General features: G+C 46.6%; 2 protein-coding genes across 2 annotated transcripts; both read right to left on the reverse strand.

Annotated features, from left to right (window-relative positions):
- Positions 1 to 1,072: 1,072 nt before the first annotated feature.
- Positions 1,073 to 3,975, reverse strand: LOC310757088 (uncharacterized protein). The gene is made up of 2 exons (XM_083602238.1): positions 2,515 to 3,975; positions 1,073 to 2,359 (listed from the first exon to the last, which is right to left on the reverse strand). Exon 1 carries the CDS (start codon positions 3,566 to 3,568, stop codon positions 2,525 to 2,527), a length of 1,044 nt encoding a protein of 347 aa, XP_083458364.1. The 5' UTR covers positions 3,569 to 3,975; the 3' UTR covers positions 1,073 to 2,359; positions 2,515 to 2,524.
- Positions 3,976 to 11,489: 7,514 nt separating this feature from the next.
- On the reverse strand, positions 11,490 to 14,309 carry LOC310758058 (uncharacterized protein; the record flags this gene model as incomplete). Its single annotated transcript, XM_083603996.1, has 2 exons — positions 14,241 to 14,309; positions 11,490 to 13,386 (listed from the first exon to the last, which is right to left on the reverse strand). Exon 2 carries the CDS (start codon positions 13,227 to 13,229, stop codon positions 11,490 to 11,492), a length of 1,740 nt encoding a protein of 579 aa, XP_083460122.1. The 5' UTR covers positions 13,230 to 13,386; positions 14,241 to 14,309.
- Between the last annotated feature and the right edge of the window lie 3,313 nt (positions 14,310 to 17,622).

Consider the following 17,622-nt stretch of genomic DNA (forward strand, 5'->3'; position numbering starts at 1 on the left):
TTATTTGTAGCTTTTATTTAGAAATCCACTGCAAAGCACGAGCACTTCTTTGCTTTCTTTTCTTCGCTTCTCACTTCCCTATGTGGCCTCTCATGCCCTGGCCCCCCATTGGAATATCATGTTCCCCTGTAACCCCCTTGGAATATCCATATGCGCCCCCCCCTTTAGAAACGCTGATCTACTCCATTGAATTGGGTGGGCCTGACTTCTGAGTAAAAATCCTGTTCAATCCTAAAGGTTGCCATGGAGCCACACATATGAAATTTCCCCTGTCTCTTCCATAGTTTCTGTTGTGTGAATGGTGCTGCGGACCCCCTGGGGGGGGGGAAGGTTCCCTGGAGTAGGCAGACCACCTATTGGGAAAAGCTGCTTTAGCGCTCTGATTTCAGGAGCTGGACCGAACCTTTCCCCACATTGTACATCCCCGTATGGTTTCTCCCCATGGGTGTCATTTTGGGGGAAATTAGCAATGAGCTTACTGTGAAGCATTTTGCACACTCTTGTCACACACCTGCATGATTCAAGGTGCTCCCACACTCCCCTGTGCCACCTTCTCATGCCCTGCAAAACATGCAGAGAGGAGTTGAATCTTTCCTGGTTCTCCCACTAAAGGTAAAGGGACCCTGACCATTAGGTCCAGTCGTGGCCGACTCTGGGGTTGCGGCGCTCATCTCGCTTTATTGGCCGAGGGAGCTGGCGTACAGCTTCCGGGTTATGTGGCCAGCATGACTAAGCTGCTTCTGGCGAACCAGAGCAGCGCACGGAAATGCCGTTTACCTTCCCGCCAGAGCAGTACCTATTTATCTACTTGCACTTTGATGTGCTTTCAAACTGCTAAGTCAGCAGGAGCAGGGACCAAGCAATGAGAGCTCACCCCGTCGTGGGGATTCGAACTGCCGACCTTATGATCGGCAAGCCCTTATGATCGGTTTAACCCACAGCACCACCCACATCCCACTAAACACCACTAACGCCAACCGCGTCCCACTAAACACCCCCTTTATTCCTGCTGCCACCAGAGATAATGTCTTAGCTGAACACTTCGCCCTCCATGTAGCCAAGAATGACAAGGTGTTGTTATTTACTTTACTTAAATATCATTTCTATTCATTACTATATAGATATAAGTGATGTTACTATCCTAATGCATACATGGCTACAAATATCCCACTACATTTAGTATTAATTCATTCCAAATATCAATATATATGTCCAAACAGAGTCTGCGTCTATAGGCAATCCATTCATGTGCTGCATCTTCTATCGTGTTGTCATGTTTTTATTCTTCCAGTTAGTTCATCAGTATCAGCCTCTTGGCAACCATTAGGGTGCAAAGAATCCATTCTTCTTGTCCTGTTGTCAACTTCCATTTTCATTTCTTGGGGATTGTTCAGCTGTGATTCTGAAATCATAGGCATTGACACTGCTGTTCTCAGAAAAGGATCGGACTGCATGCTGGTGACTTTTCCTCGATCTTTTAGTTTCATTTTACTTTTAACCACTTTTAGGGTTTTGCAATCAAGCAGTGATTGAATTTATGAAATACATAAACTAACTAAATATAATTCTGTTATTCTATCTGCCTTGCATCCAAGAAAAAGGTCCCAGGTTGACCCCCCCCCCGGCATCTGGGAGAAACCCTTGTTATGAAATCCCAGGTTGCTGCTGCCAGTCAGTGAAGACATTCCTGGCCTTTATTTGCAAAAGCATTTATTTGCAAATAATCCTGGCTTTTATTTGCAAAAGCGAATAAATAGAGTCCCACCCAGCTGCCCACAGCCAGGAGAGCCCCCCAACCCCAGCTGGCTGGCTCATGGGACATGGATGAAATTCCCAAAGTGGCCAAGGAAGAATTCAGGGCCTGGAAGACGTGCTGGAGAGAAAGAGGTGGGCTGTGAACAGAGCATGCAAAGCTCTGAAACGCTCAACCCCCAACACCACTTTCTGCGCATGGCCCAGGAGGAAGGAGTGGAACCACTGCATAACCCCGCCCCTAACTCCCAACCCTCCTAGACCGTCCATGAGGATATGTTAATATTTACAATTTAATTTTATTGGGAATGTATTTCGCAAAGCAGAGGTGGCATTGGGGAAATGAGGTGGCGCTTTCTGGGTTAATTCAGATCACTCTATCTTGACTTCTGAGAGGTCAAGCCGAGAGGTGAGAGGTGTGGGGACTTTGTGCGCACGATGACTGGAGTAGTTTGTAAATAATACTCGTGGTTCAACGGTTGCCAACCTGACCAGTAAAGCTTTACTCTCAACGAATTGGGTAAGGTATATATTTTTATCACAAATCGGTAACCGGATACCGTGGTCAATGGCATTAAAAGAAACTGAGAGATCCAGCAGAACCAGGAAACAGCTTTTACCTTTGTCCCTCACCTGCCAGAGATAATCAACCAGTGCCAACAAGGTGGTCTCAGTCTGAGGGCAGGGCCTGACACTCAACTGGAAGAAATGCAGTCCAAATGGTCCATATCCTCCAGATATGCCTGGATTTATCCTGCAACCAAACATACATTTAAATTGTTTTTCCCCTGTGAGTTTGCTGATGTCTTCTAAGCGTTCCACTTCTAGTGAAGCTTCCCCCACAATCCATGCATTTAAAAGGTTTCTCCCTTGTGTGAATTTGTAGATGTGCATTAAGGCTCGAACTCTGACCGAAGCATTTTCCACACTCCATGCATTTATATGGTTTCTCTCCTGTATGAGAAAATTGATGCATTCTTAGCGAATGTGTATGACGGAAGCATTTTCCACACTCCATGCATTCAAATGGTTTCTGCCCTGTGTGAATTCGTTGATGTCTTCTAAGCGTTCCACTTCTAGTGAAGCTTCTCCCACAATCCATGCATTTAAATGGTTTCTGCCCTGTGTGAGTTTGTTGATGGTTTTTAAGGTGTCCACTCAAAGAGAAGCTCTTTCCACACTCTATGCATTTAAATGGTTTTTCCCCTGTGTGAGTTTGATGATGTGCATTAAGATGATTACTCAAAAGGAAGCTCTTTCCACACTCCATGCATTTAAATGGTTTTTCCCCTGTGTGAGTTCGTTGATGGTAGTTAAGGTTTCCACTCTGACTGAAGCTCTTTCCACACTCTATGCATTTAAATGGTTTTTCCCCTGTGTGAGTTCGTTGATGGTATTTAAGGTTTCCACGCTGACTGAAGCTCTTTCCACACTCCATGCATTCAAATGGTTTCTGTCCTGTGTGAGTTTGCTTATGTCTTCTAAGCTTCCCACTCTTCGTGAAGCTCTTTCCACACTCCATGCATTTAAATAGTTTCTGCCCTGTGTGAGTTCGTTGATGGTTTTTAAGGTGTCCACTCCGAGAGAAGCTCTTTCCACACTCTGTGCATTTAAATGGTTTTTCCCCTGTGTGAGTTTGTTGATGCTTTTTAAGGATTCCACTCTGACTGAAGCTCTTTCCACACTCTATGCATTTAAATGGTTTTTCCCGTGTGACTTCGCTGATGTTTTTTAAGCTGTCCACTCCGAGAGAAGCTCTTTCCGCACTCCATACATCTGAATGGTTTCTCTCCAGTGTGAGTTTGATGATGTGCATTAAGGTGATTACTCAAAAGGAAGCTCTTTCCACGCTCAAAACATTTATATGTTTTTCCCCCTGTATGAGTACATTGATGCATTATTAGTGATTCTCTATGACGGAAGGTTGTTCCACACTCCATGCATTCAAATGGTTTCTGTCCTGTGTGAGTTTGCTTATGTCTTCTAAGCGTCCCACTCTTTGTGAAGCTCTTTCCACACTCCACGCATTTAAATAGTTTCTGCCCTGTGTGAGTTCGTTGATGGTTTTTAAGCTGTCCACTCCGAGAGAAGCTCTTTCCACACTCTGTGCATTTAAATGGTTTTTCCCCTGTGTGAGTTTGATGATGTGCATTAAGTTGATTACTCAAAAGGAAGCTCTTTCCACACTCCATACATTTAAATGGTTTCTCCCCCGTGTGAGTTCGCAGGGCTTTTTATATGTTTTAACGTAGTGAGTCTGACCAAACTGCAGGAGGCAGTGGAAGACAGGAGTGCCTGGCGTGCTCTGAGTCGGACACGACTAAAAGACTAAACAACAACAACAAACGTAGTGAAATGTCTCACTGCATACTCAAAGGGCTTACCTCTCAATTTCCCCTTCACATTTCTGTGTTTTTCTTTTTCTAGCAAGATGTGCTTAGACGTGTAAATCAGAGTCTCTCCTGTGTGGAACAAATAAAAGAGAAGTGCCGTTTATGTCATATGTGACTGTCAAAGTCTTCAGGAACATTTATCTTTTGAAGCAAAAACAAAGTTCCTGGTGGCCCATTGGAGGCGAATAAACCTATAATGGTCTAAACCTTTGTGGACAGGAGGAGAATGCTGCAGATTGCGGGCCAGGAAAGCTCACGCCACCATTAACCTGTGTGTTTCTTTGTGGGTTTTGCATAGTTGTTTTGGAATTCGCACCACAATATCAGTTCATCAAATGTTACAGACAAAATTTCAGCATTGCTATAAAAAATGATCCCACCCACTCCCTTTCTCTCTCACACAGTGTTTGTAGATATGGGAATCTCACACACCTCGCCAGTAATAATGGCAATGATTGATCTACATCTGCACCTATCTGTGTGTAAAGCCTCCAGTCACAGGCATTGTCTATCCTGATAATTGACACATTGCCCTTAAAGCACCCCAGACAGTGAAGGTGCATGCATTTACTGTCTTTGGGTGCTGATGGATTGTGTCTCAGCTTTTAACTCCCTTTGACATATAGAAAGATACAGAAAGGCTGTCCATATGTCTATTATATACAAATCCTGAAAGAATTTCCATAGCACCTCCAGCCATATTTTTTTGAGTAGTGGACCACAATATCCCCTCAATTAACCATGCAGTGGAACTAAGGCTTAGAACTGAAACCCTGGGAGAGGCAGACGGGGTTTTTCTGGTCCTTCCTGGAAGAGGATACCAGAAGCAAAGACCTGCTCTGGACAACCCTCTCTCCTTCCTCTCAGGAACTTCCTGCCCTTTCCTCTCCTCTCCTCTTCAGCTGGACCAATGGCCTGGCTTGGTGTAACGCTGCTCTACCTTCTGGAGCCCCCAGCAGCAGCTGGCCTGGGGGTGAGGGAAGGAGAGTCCAGCTTCCGGGAAGGAGGGGAGGGTGGGGAATTGGACCCCTCCCAATTTCAGGGATCCCTCTCTCCAAAGCAGATTTCTGGGCAGGAGGGGAAAGCCAAGGCAAGCCTCTCCGGAGATTCCCCCGCCAGCGCCCAAGTGGGAGACCTCCCTTCCAAAGGGCAGCGTCTCTTTCTCTCTCTGCACCCCCTGCCAATGCTGGACGGGGCTTTCCTCCCCCAGGGAGGCTTCCCTTCCTCCCCAAGTTCCTCTGCCCCCTCCGTCCCGAGTCTTTCCTGCGCCCAGGGACCCCCTTGGCACGGCTCACCCCTCGCCCCGCGTGCAGAATCTCCCTCGAGCGCACCGACCTCTCCATCCGCAGGAGCCTCCCAGGACGAGCAGGGAGGGGGAAGAAGGAGGTCAGAGACGGAAGGGGGGGAGGGAGGGGTCTCTTCCCAGGCCTCTCTAGGCAGCTCGGCTCTCTCGCTTCCGTAACCCCTTCCATGGACTCTCCTTCTGTCCAGCAAGAGGCGCGCCTCGCCACACGCGCGCAGCCAGGAGCTTCCCGAGGGATTCCTGCCAGGGGGAAACGGGGACGCGTCCCGAGGGGCGCTTGTTGGGGGGCCTTGGTTTTCGCCAGCCGAAGGGTCCCAGGAAAGGCCCTTTCTGGGGGGTGTGTGTGAAGTCCCTTTGTCCTTTTCTTCCCCCTCCTCGCTCTCCCCACCACCTTACCACATGCAGCATCTTAATTTGGCCTCCCTTGTTCACGTTTCCGATTCCCTTTCTTGTTGTTGTTTAGTCGTTTAGTCATGTCCGACTCTTTGTGGCCCCCTGGACCAGAGCACGCCAGGCACTTCTGTCCTCCACTGCCTCCCGCAGTTTGATCAAACTCATGCTGGTAGCTTCAAGAACACCATCCAACCATCTCATCCTCTGTCGTCCCCTTCTCCTTGTGCCCTCCATCTTTCCCAACATCAGGGTCTTTTCCAGGGAGTCTTCTCTTCTCATGAGGTGGCCAAAGTATTGGAGCCTCAGCTTCACGATCTGTCCTTCCAGTGAGCACTCAGGGCTGATTTCCTTCAAAATGGATACGTTTGATCTTCTTGCAGTCCATGGGACTCTCAAGAGTCTCCTCCAGCACCATAATTCAAAAGCATCAATTCTTTGGCAATCAGCCTTCTTTATGGTCCAGCTCTCACTTCCATACATCACTACTGGGAAAACCATAGCTTTAACTATACGGACCTTTGTTGGCAAGGTGATGTCTCTACTTTTTAAGATGCTGTCTAGGTTTGTCATTGATTTTCTCCCAAGAAGCAGGCGTCTTTTAATTTCGTGACTGCTGTCACCATCTGCAGTGATCATGGATCCCAAGAAAGTAAAATCTCTCACTGCCTCCATTTCTTCCCCTTCTATTTGCCAGGAGGTGATGGGACCAGTGGCCATGATCTTCGTTTTTTTGATGTTGAGCTTCAGACCATATTTTGCGCTCTCCTCTTTCACCCTCAATAGAAGGTTCTTTAATTCCTCCTCACTTTCTGCCATCAAGGTTGTGTCATCTGCATATCTGAGGTTGTTGATATTTCTTCCGGCAATCTTAATTCCGGCTTCGGATTCATCCAGCCCAGCCTTTCGCATGATGAATTCTGCATATAAGTTAAATAAGCAGGGAGACATTATACAGCCTTGTCGTACTTTCCCCCCTTTACTGCAATTTAAAGAGGGGGCAGGCTGTCCAACTGACCCCCTCCCGCCCTCCTTCGTCACTTCCTGCCTCTCTGGGAAGCGAGTTCATTGACCCAGGGGAGGGGGGAGAGGCAGGAGATTGCTCCCTGTAAGCAGAGTCTTAGGAATGTAGTGGGAAAGGACGCGCCACCAGGGTCATGGAGCCCAGTGTCCCTCAGCCTTTTCCCGACAATGGCCGCCTTCCGAGCTTCTTTCCTTACTGTGGGGGCCCCCCGTAGAAAGATAGCTATTTACACGTTTTGCTTTTACATAGACCTTTTTTTATTTATAGTTTTTATTTATAAATCCACTGCAAAGCATGGGCACTTCTCTGCTTTCTTTTCTTCACTTCTCACTTCGCCTCTGTGCCCCCCCCCCCATTTACACGATGTTTTCTTGTGCAATCCTAAAGACTTTACTCAGAAGTAATTCCCACTGAGTTCTCTAGGATAGGTTTTCCCAATTGGCCAAGTTCTGCAGAACTTGTGAAGCATTTTGCACACTCCTGTCACACACCTGGTCTTTCCTGGTTCTCCCACTAAGGTAAAGGGACCCCTGACCATTAGGTCCAGTAGTGACCAACTCTGGGGTTGTGACGCTCATTTCGCTTTATTGGCTGAGGGAGCCGGCGTACAGCTTCCGGGTCATGTGGCCAGCATGACTAAGCCACTTCTGGCGAACTAGAGCAGCACACGGAAATGCTGTTTACCTTCCCGCCGGAGCGGTACCTATTTATCTACTTGCACTTTGACGTGCTTTCGAACTGGTAGGTTGGCAGGAGCAGGGACCGAGCAACGGGAGCTCACCCCGTTGCGGGGATTCGAACCGCTGACCTTCTGGTCAGCAAGTCCAAGGCTCTGTGGTTTAACCCACAGCGCCACCCACGTCCCTCAAACACCCCCTTTATTCCTGCTACCACCAGAGATAATGTCTTATCTGACCACTTCTCCTTCCACGTAGCCAAGAATGAGGTGGTGTTGTTATTTACTTATAATAACACTATATAAGGGTTTCAAGATTACTTTGTGCACATAAGAAGGTGGTTTCAGTCTTTCTGTCTCTTCTTTGTTCCTTTATTAGGGCTGTTATATGTATTGCTGTTCTTAAAATACTAAGCTAACCAACACTTCATACCTGGTGCAAAATGCACACCAAATATAACGTTTTAGGGGGAAAGTACAGCAAAATTACTGAATGTATCACGCTGCACCTTTGCCTATTTTCTGCCCCACACACATTCTTCTTTTTTTATTGACTTTACTTAAATATCATTTCTATTCATTACTATATAGATATAAGTGATGTTACTATCCTAATGCATACATGGCTACGAATATCCCACTACATTTAGTATGAATTCATTTCAAATATCAATATATATGTCCAAACAGAGTCTGTGTCTATAGGCAATCCGTTCATGTGTTGCATTGTCTTTCGTGTTGTCATGTTTATATTCTTCCAGTTAGTTCATCAGTATCAGCCTCTTGGCAACCATTAGGGTGCAAAGAATCCATTTTTCTTGTCCTGTTGTCAACTTCCATTTTCATTTCTTGGGGATTGTTCAGCTGTGATTCTGAAATCATAGGCATTGACACTGCTGTTCTCAGAAAAGGATCGGACTGCATGCTGCTGACTTTTCCTCGATCTTTTAGTTTCATTTTACTTTTAACCACTTTTAGGGTTTTGCAATCAAGCAGTGATTGAATTTATGAAATACATAAACTAACTAAATATAATTCTGTTATTCTATCTGCCTTGCATCCAAGAAAAAGGTCCCAGGTTGACCCCCCCCGGCATCTGGGAGAAACCCTTGTTATGAAATCCCAGGTTGCTGCTGCCAGTCAGTGAAGACATTCCTGGCCTTTATTTGCAAAAGCATTTATTTGCAAATAATCCTGGCTTTTATTTGCAAAAGCGAATAAATAGAGTCCCACCCAGCTGCCCACAGCCAGGAGAGCCCCCCAACCCCAGCTGGCTGGCTCATGGGACATGGATGAAATTCCCAAAGTGGCCAAGGAAGAATTCAGGGCCTGGAAGACGTGCTGGAGAGAAAGAGGTGGGCTGTGAACAGAGCATGCAAAGCTCTGAAACGCTCAACCCCCAACACCACTTTCTGCGCATGGCCCAGGAGGAAGGAGTGGAACCACTGCATAACCCTGCCCCTAACTCCCAACCCTCCTAGACCGTCCATGAGGATATGTTAATATTTACAATGTCATTTTATTGGGAATGTATTTCACAAAGCAGAGGTGGCATTGGGGAAATGAGGTGGCGCTTTCTGGGTTAATTCAGATCACTCTATCTTGACTTCTGAGAGGTCAAGCCGAGAGGTGAGAGGTGTGGGGACTTTGTGCGCACGATGACTGGAGGAGTTTGTAAATAATACTCGTGGTTCAACGGTTGCCAACCTGACCAGTAAAGCTTTACTCTCAACGAATTGGGTAAGGTATATATTTTTATTACAAATCGGTAACCGGATACCGTGGTCAATGGCATTAAAAGAAACTGAGAGATCCAGCAGAACCAGGAAACAGCTTTTACCTTTGTCCCTCACCTGCCAGAGATAATCAACCAGTGCCAACAAGGTGGTCTCAGTCTGAGGGCAGGGCCTGACACTCAACTGGAAGAAATGCAGTCCAAATGGTCCATATCCTCCAGATATGCCTGGATTTATCCTGCAACCAAACATACATTTAAATTGTTTTTCCCCTGTGAGTTTGCTGATGTCTTCTAAGTGTTCCACTTCTAGATAGATAGATAGATAGATAGATAGATAGATTCTTTATTGTCATTACACACGTGCAACATTGCACAAGTGCAACGAAATTGGATGCCATCCCTTAAAAACAACAAAAGCAAAACAACAACAACAACCCACAAACCACATTCCAGCCACACCCACACCCACACCCATCAATCTCCCAAGTCACACTATCGAGTTACAGCATTCAAAAGGGCCACAGCTCTCGGGTAGAAACTGTTTTTCAGTCTATTTGTCCTTGACTTGATGTTTCTATATCTCCTGCCAGACGGCAGTAGTGCAAACAGACTGTATCCCGGGTGAGATGAATCCTGCAGGATGTTGTTTGCTTTCCTAAGACAACGGGAACCGTACAATTCTTCCAAGGATGGGAGAGGTTGACCAATAATCCTTTGTGCTGTGGTTATGACCTTCTGGAGCACCTTCCTCTCCCTAGCTGTGCAACTGGAGAACCAAGCACAAATACAGTATGTAAGAATGCTCTCTATGGAGCCTCGGTAGAAGGACACCAGCAGTCTCTCACTCAGATTGTTCTTCTTTAAAAGTCTGAGGAAATAAATTCTCTGCTGGGCCTTCTTCACCAGAGCAGTGGTATTTGCGCTCCAAGTCATGCCCTGATCGATAGTTACTCCCAAAAACCTGAATTCCGCCACCCTCTCCACCCGTTCCCCATTGATATGCAAGGGCTGAATGTCCGCCTTTTTTTTCCTGTAATCCACCACTAATTCCTTGGTCTTAGCCGTATTAAGAGCCAGATTGTTCTCTCCACACCAAACACAGAGCCGCTCCACCTCGTCCCGATAGGCGGACTCATCCCCTCCTGAAATGAGCCCTACCACCGTAGTGTCATCAGCAAACTTGATGATTTTGTTGCTGGAATAGATGGCTGTACAGTCATACGTATAGAGAGCATAGAGCAGGGGACTCAACACACAACCCTGTGGTGAGCCGGTGTTAAGGCTAAGGGCTGTGGACATATGTGACCCTACTCTAACCCTCTGAGAACGTTCTGACAAAAAATCCAAAACCCAGAGACAGGTGGAGTTGGAGAGTCCAATCGCCTCTAGCTTGGACACCAGTCTATGGGGGAGAATAGTGTTAAAAGCTGAGCTAAAATCCACAAACAGCAGCCTCACATAACTCCCCGGCTGCTCCAGATGGGACAGAGCAGCATGGAGAGTGGTGGTGATAGCGTCCTCTGTGGATCTATTTGCCCTGTATGCAAACTGGTAGTTGTCAAAAGTTGATGGAAGACAGGAAATAATATGACGGCGCACCAGTTTCTCAAAACACTTCATGATGATTGGAGTCAGTGCAACTGGTCTGTAGTCGTTCAAACTACTGATTGTGGATTTTTTGGGCAGAGGGACAATAGTTGACGACTTCAGGCAGGGTGGGACAATAGACTGGTGTAAGGACTTGTTGAAGATCTTAGTAAAGACCCTCGCCAGCTGATCCGCACAGCCCTTCAACACCTTTCCAGTGATGCCATCAGGTCCAGCCGCCTTCCTCGGATTCACCATCCTCAATACCTTTCTCACCTCATGCTCCTCTACCGTGAATGAGGGGCCCCTAAGGGCTGGTGGCTGTAATACCGGCGTCTCAGGTGGCTCCTTCTCGAAGCGAGCAAAGAAGAGGTTAAGCTCCTCCGCCAGCAAAGGGTCACCGTCGACAGCACCAAGGTTAGGTTTGTAGTTGGTAATGTGCTGAATCCCCTGCCACATCTGTCTTGTGTTGTTGCTCCTTAAATTATCCTCAATCCTCAGCCTATAATCCCGTTTTGCCTGTCGAATACCCCTCTTCAAGTTTGCTCTTGCCACACTGTAAAGCTGCACCTCGCCTGACCTGAAAGCCCTGTTCCTTTCCCGCAACAGGCCCTGGACCTCTCTATTCATCCAGGGCTTCTAGTGAAGCTTCCCCCACAATCCATGCATTTAAAAGGTTTCTCCCTTGTGTGAATTTGTAGATGTGCATTAAGGCTCGAACTCTGACCGAAGCATTTTCCACACTCCATGCATTTATATGGTTTCTCTCCTGTATGAGAAAATTGATGCATTCTTAGCGAATGTGTATGACGGAAGCATTTTCCACACTCCATGCATTCAAATGGTTTCTGCCCTGTGTGAATTCGTTGATGTCTTCTAAGAGTTCCACTTCTAGTGAAGCTTCTCCCACAATCCATGCATTTAAATGGTTTCTGCCCTGTGTGAGTTTGTTGATGGTTTTTAAGGTGTCCACTCAAAGAGAAGCTCTTTCCACACTCTATGCATTTAAATGGTTTTTCCCCTGTGTGAGTTCGTTGATGGTATTTAAGGTATCCACTCTGACTGAAGCTCTTTCCACACTCTATGCATTTAAATGGTTTTTCCCCTGTGTGAGTTCGTTGATGGTATTTAAGGTTTCCACGCTGACTGAAGCTCTTTCCACACTCCATGCATTTAAATGGTTTTTCCCCTGTGTGAGTTTGTTGATGCTTTTTAAGGATTCCACTCTCTGTGAAGCTCTTTCCACACTCTATGCATTTAAATGGTTCCTCCCCTGTGTGAGTCCATTGATGTTTTCTAAGGTTTCCACTCCGACTGAAGCTCTTTCCACACTCTATGCATTTAAATGGTTTTTCCCCTGTGTGACTTCGCTGATGTTTTTTAAGCTGTCCACTCCGAGAGAAGCTCTTTCCGCACTCCATACATCTGAATGGTTTCTCTCCAGTGTGAGTTTGATGATGTGCATTAAAGTGATTACTCAAAAGGAAGCTCTTTCCACGCTCAAAACATTTATATGGTTTTTCCCCTGTATGAGTACATTGATGCATTATTAATGATTCTCTATGACGGAAGGTTGTTCCACACTCCATGCATTCAAATGGTTTCTGCCCTGTGTGAGTTTGCTTATGTCTTCTAAGCGTCCCACTCTTTGTGAAGCTCTTTCCACACTCCATGCATTTAAATAGTTTCTGCCCTGTGTGAGTTCGTTGATGGTTTTTAAGGTGTCCAGTCCGAGAGAAGCTCTTTCCACACTCTGTGCATTTAAATGGTTTTTCCCCTGTGTGAGTTCGTTGATGGTATTTAAGGATTCCACTCTGACTGAAGCTCTTTCCACACTCTATGCATTTAAATGGTTTTCCCCCTGTGTGAGTCCATTGATGTTTTCTAAGTGTTCCACTATCGATGAAGCACTTCCCACACTCTATGCATTTAAATGGTTTTTCCCCTGTGTGACTTCGCTGATGTCTTTTAAGCTGTCCACTCTGAGAGAAGCTCTTTCCGCACTCCATACATCTGAATGGTTTCTCACCCGTGTGAGTTTGATGATGTGCATTAAGTTGATTACTCAAAAGGAAGCTCTTTCCACACTCCATACATTTAAATGGTTTCTCCCCCGCGTGAGTTCGCATATGTATATAGAGGTTTCCACTCTGTGTGAAGCATTTTCCACACTCAAAACATTTATATGGTTTCTCCCCTGTATGAGTATATTGATGCCTTCTTAGCGATTGTCTATGACGGAAGCATGTTCCACACTCCATGCATTTAAATGGTTTTTCCCCTGTGTGAGTTCCTTGATGCTTTGTAGGAGTTCCACTCCCACAGATGTCCTTGCCACAATCCATTCCTTTAAGTGGTATCTCCATTGTTTCAGTTCATTGATGTGAACTAAGTGTGTTCACTGACTGAATCACATTGTTTATTCCATATATTGAAATGGTTCATTCATCATTCCAAATGAAAGTACAGATTGCTCTGACTGTCCTTTCTATCGCTTGCTTCCGAGTAGGGGGAAAGGAAATCCTGTAAAGAAGAGGACAAAGGAATATAACACACATCAAGTGCCTTTGGTACCTTCTCTTAATTTAACATCTCCTACACTCTTCCTTTTTCTATGTACCTATTTTTTAGGAAATGAAATAATGTCAGATAATAGTAATGCATCATCAACTTTAATCATGATCAAGTATTGTTAATAATGCAGCATGATCCTAGATACACTGGTTCTCTTGAATTGCCAATTTAAATACAGAGGTTCCTCACCGGAAAGGGAGCTTCTCTCTCTCCATAATCCTGCTATTTATTTCTCCGGTTCAGAATTCCCAATGACAATTTTGTCCTAATCACTAAAATGTTTGGTTGCAAGTTTCTTTGGGTTGACCTGGTAAACTAAAGGGACTAACAAATTCAATCAATCGTAATAATGGACTACAGGAACCCCTGAATTTCAGTAGCAATCTTCCCGTTCCCTTAAATCCCAAAGACATGAGAATAAATATAGTGGTTAATACTGGGAATTTGGTGGAATGGAGAGGAAGAGTGGGACGTAGTTATCTCTGCGTAAAGGTAAAAAAGAAAGAAAAAGGTATCTCTGCCTACAACCTGCCTAGCGATGGGCAGGGAAGGGCGGACTGGAGGCAATGTCTCTCCACAGAAACATGGGTAAATGGGTGAAATTGCAGAAGACAAGCCAAAAGTGGGTCATCTTCTCGATCCAGCAGGGCTTTTTATATGTTTTAACGTAGTGAGTCTGACCAAACTGCAGGAGGCAGTGGAAGACAGGAGTGCCTGGCGTGCTCTGAGTTGGACACGACTAAAAGACTAAACAACAACAACAAACGTAGTGAAATGTCTCACTGCATACTCAAAGGGCTTACCTCTCAATTTCCCCTTCACATTTCTGTGTTTTTCTTTTTCTAGCAAGATGTGCTTAGACTTGTGAATCAAGTATGGGCCAATGGCCGCAATAAATAAATCTATCTATCTACCTGGTGGCCCATTGGAGGCGAATAAACCTATAATGGTCTAAACCTTTGTGGACAGCAGGAGAATGCTGCAGATTGCGGGCCAGGAAAGCTCACGTCACCATTAACCTGTGTGTTTCTTTGTGAGTTTTGCATAGTTGTTTTGGAATTCGCACCACAATATCAGTTCATCAAATGTTACAGACAAAATTTCAGCATTGCTATAAAAAATGATCCCACCCACTCCCTTTCTCTCTCACACAGTGTTTGTAGATATGGGAATCTCACACACCTCGCTAGTAATAATGGCAGTAACTGGTCTGCATCTGCACATGTCTGTGTGGAAAGCCTCCAGTCACAGGCATTGTCTATCATGATAATGCGCCTTTTGCCCTTGAAGCACCCCAGACTGGGAAGGTGCATGCATTTACTCTCTTTGGGTGCCGATGGATTGTGTCTCAGCTTGTAAATCCCTCTGACATTGCCTAAACAAGAAAAAAGTTATAGAAAGGCTGTCCATTTGTAAATTACAGTGGTACCTCATGTTAGGAACTTAATTCTTTCTGGAGGTCTGTTCTTAACCTGAAACTGTTCTTAACCTGTGGACTCTTGGCACCCTTCCCAGGAAAAGGGGAATGAGAACGGTTCAGCATGTCCAAAGATGTTGCAACTGAATGAGATAAAAGTCAGTTCTCAGGCCTGCTTTGAACAGAGCCTATTCATTAGCTTTTGTAGCCTTCTCGTGCTGATAAAAGAATAACATTTTGCCTATGTACCAGCATCTTGTGAGAATCCACAGAAAAGCTGTAGCTGTGGATTTTTAGAAGACAAAAGGAATTTTGGACAGTTTTGAGGCCTGGGGTGATTACTGAGGGGTGTGTGACTTCGGGCCTAGGTGGGGTCACCTGTCCTCACCTTCCTTCAGTACCACTTTAGCTATTGGGGCCTCCCACTGCCACCGCACGATTTCTGTTCTCATCCTGAAGCAAAGTTCTTAACCCGAGGCGCTATTTCTGGGTTAGCAGAGTCTGTAACCTGAAGCGTCTGTAACCCAAGGTACCACTGTATATACAAATCCTGAAAGAATTTCCATAGCACCTCCAGTCATTTTTTTTAAATAGTGCACTACATTATCACTGTCAATTAACCATGCAGTGGAATTGACACTTAAAACTGAAATCCAGGGAGAGGCAAACGAGTTTCTGTCCTTTCGTGGAAGAGGATTCCAGAAGCAAAGACCCGCTCTGGACAGCCCTCTCTCCTTCCTCTCAAGAGCTTCCTGCGCTTTCCTCTTCTCTCCAGCTGGACCAACGACCTGGCTTGGTGTAACCCAGCAGCGGCAGAGTCCCGCTTCTGGAGCCCCCAGCAGCAGCTGGCCTGGGGGTGGGGGAAGGAGAGTCCAGCTTCCGGGAAGGAGGGGAGGGTGGGGAATTGGACACCCTCTCATTTTCAGGGACCCCTCTCCCCAAGGCAGGTTTATGGGCAGGAGGGAAAAGCCAAGGCAGCGTCTCCGGAGATTCCCCCGCCAGCGCCCAAGTGGGAGACCTCCCTTCCAAAGGGCAGCGTCTCTTTCTCTCTCTGCACCCGCTGCCAATGCTGGACGGGGCTTTCCTTCCCCAGGGATGCTTCCCTTCCTCCCCAAGTTCCCCTGCCCCCTCCGTCCCAAGTCTCTCCTGCGCCCAGAGACCCCCTTGGCACGGCTCACCCCTCGCCCTGCGCGCAGAATCTCTCTCGAGCGCACCGACCTCTCCATCCGGAGGAGCCTCCCAGGACGAGCAGGGAGGGGGGGAGGAGGTAAGAGACGGCAGTGGGGGAGGGAGGGGTGTCTTTCCAGGCCTCTCTAGGCAGCTCGGCTCTCTCGCTTCCGTAACCCCTTCCATGCACTCTCCTTCTCTCCAGCCAAAAGAGGCGCGCCTCGCCACACGCGCGCAGCCAAGGGATTCCTGCCGGGGGAAACGGGGGCCGCGTCCCGAGAGTCCTGTTTGGGGATGGGGGCTCTCATAGGGATGTCCTTGGTGGACTTCTCATTTCCATTCCCACAAAGGTGCCCAAGGGGTGCAGGGCAGCTAAGCATCGCTTGGCCGGCGAGATTGGAGGGATGGTAGTAGTGGTAGTAGTAGTGGTAGTAGTAGTAGTAGTAGTAGTAGTAGTAGTAGTAGTAGTAATAATAATAATAATAATAATAATAATAATAATAATAATTTTATTGTTTGTAGGCTGCCCGCCTCACTTGGTTTCCCCAGCCACTCTGAGCGCCTCCCAACAAAAAATAGTAAAAACACATTACAACATCAAAACTAGAAACTTCCCCGAACAGGGCTTACCTTCAAAAACTTGTGCCATTTTTTATCTCCTTGACATCAACAAAATTGCCTGTGATGTGCAAACAGTAGCTCCCTCCTTTACAGCCAAGGGGAAGTTTCCAAGCACCCGAACTAGACAGAGGTGGACAGTGGGGGAGCTGTTTATATCTACACAGATTCTAACCACCCCACAGAGAAGCCAGTGCCTTCGAATGGACTCTCAGCCCCAGAAAACTGAACTGCAAGGACTTTGCCTATGGTGATTTTGTTGCCTCTGGGACATTGGAGTAACCACCAACTGGGAAGGGCCAGAATACCTAGAAGGCTGGCTTCACACTGCAGGGGCTGCACAAAACCCCAAGTTGGGATCACACCAGGCCTCAGAGGTGCCAGGGGGGGGGGTGTCACCAAGGACATGAGACTTCTGAAAACCAATGACCCTCTGCATCCCCTAGGCCACGCATCACCAAAGTCCATTTTGGGGGTCTAATCAACAACTTCAGTCCTAAAAAAGGTCAACAACTTTGGTTGGCCATTCCACATGTTCACTTCATCAAATCTGGCCCTCTTTGAAAGAAGTTTGGGCACCCCTGTCCGAGGCACGTTGGCCCAACCCCTTTGTACACAGAGCAAGATCTTCTTTCCTCCTGGGACCAAAACTCATATCCGACTGTTGAACAAGGTGGCCAGAGAAGCTCCCTACCCCAACTGCTGGATCTGTGCACATGCACCAAGTCACCAAAAGCAAGGCCTGCCTCTGGTAGCAGTGGCTGTGACCTGGGGCCAATACTACAGGGGAGACATCGCTTCCTGGAACCTGACAGCCCTGAACCTCACCCATCAATACCTGTATTTGAAGGGACCCACTAAAGGACCCCTTTGCCACCTCTTCACAGGGGAGGGAACCCCTGTTGGGAAAAGCACCTGTGACATCAACCTTGACATACCCTGTTTCCCCGGAAGTAAGACATCCCCTGAAAATAAGATCTACT

The sequence above is a fragment of the Podarcis filfolensis genome (genome assembly GCF_964270895.1).
Source record: "Podarcis filfolensis genome assembly, chromosome: 2".
Taxonomy (NCBI): domain Eukaryota; kingdom Metazoa; phylum Chordata; class Lepidosauria; order Squamata; family Lacertidae; genus Podarcis; species Podarcis filfolensis.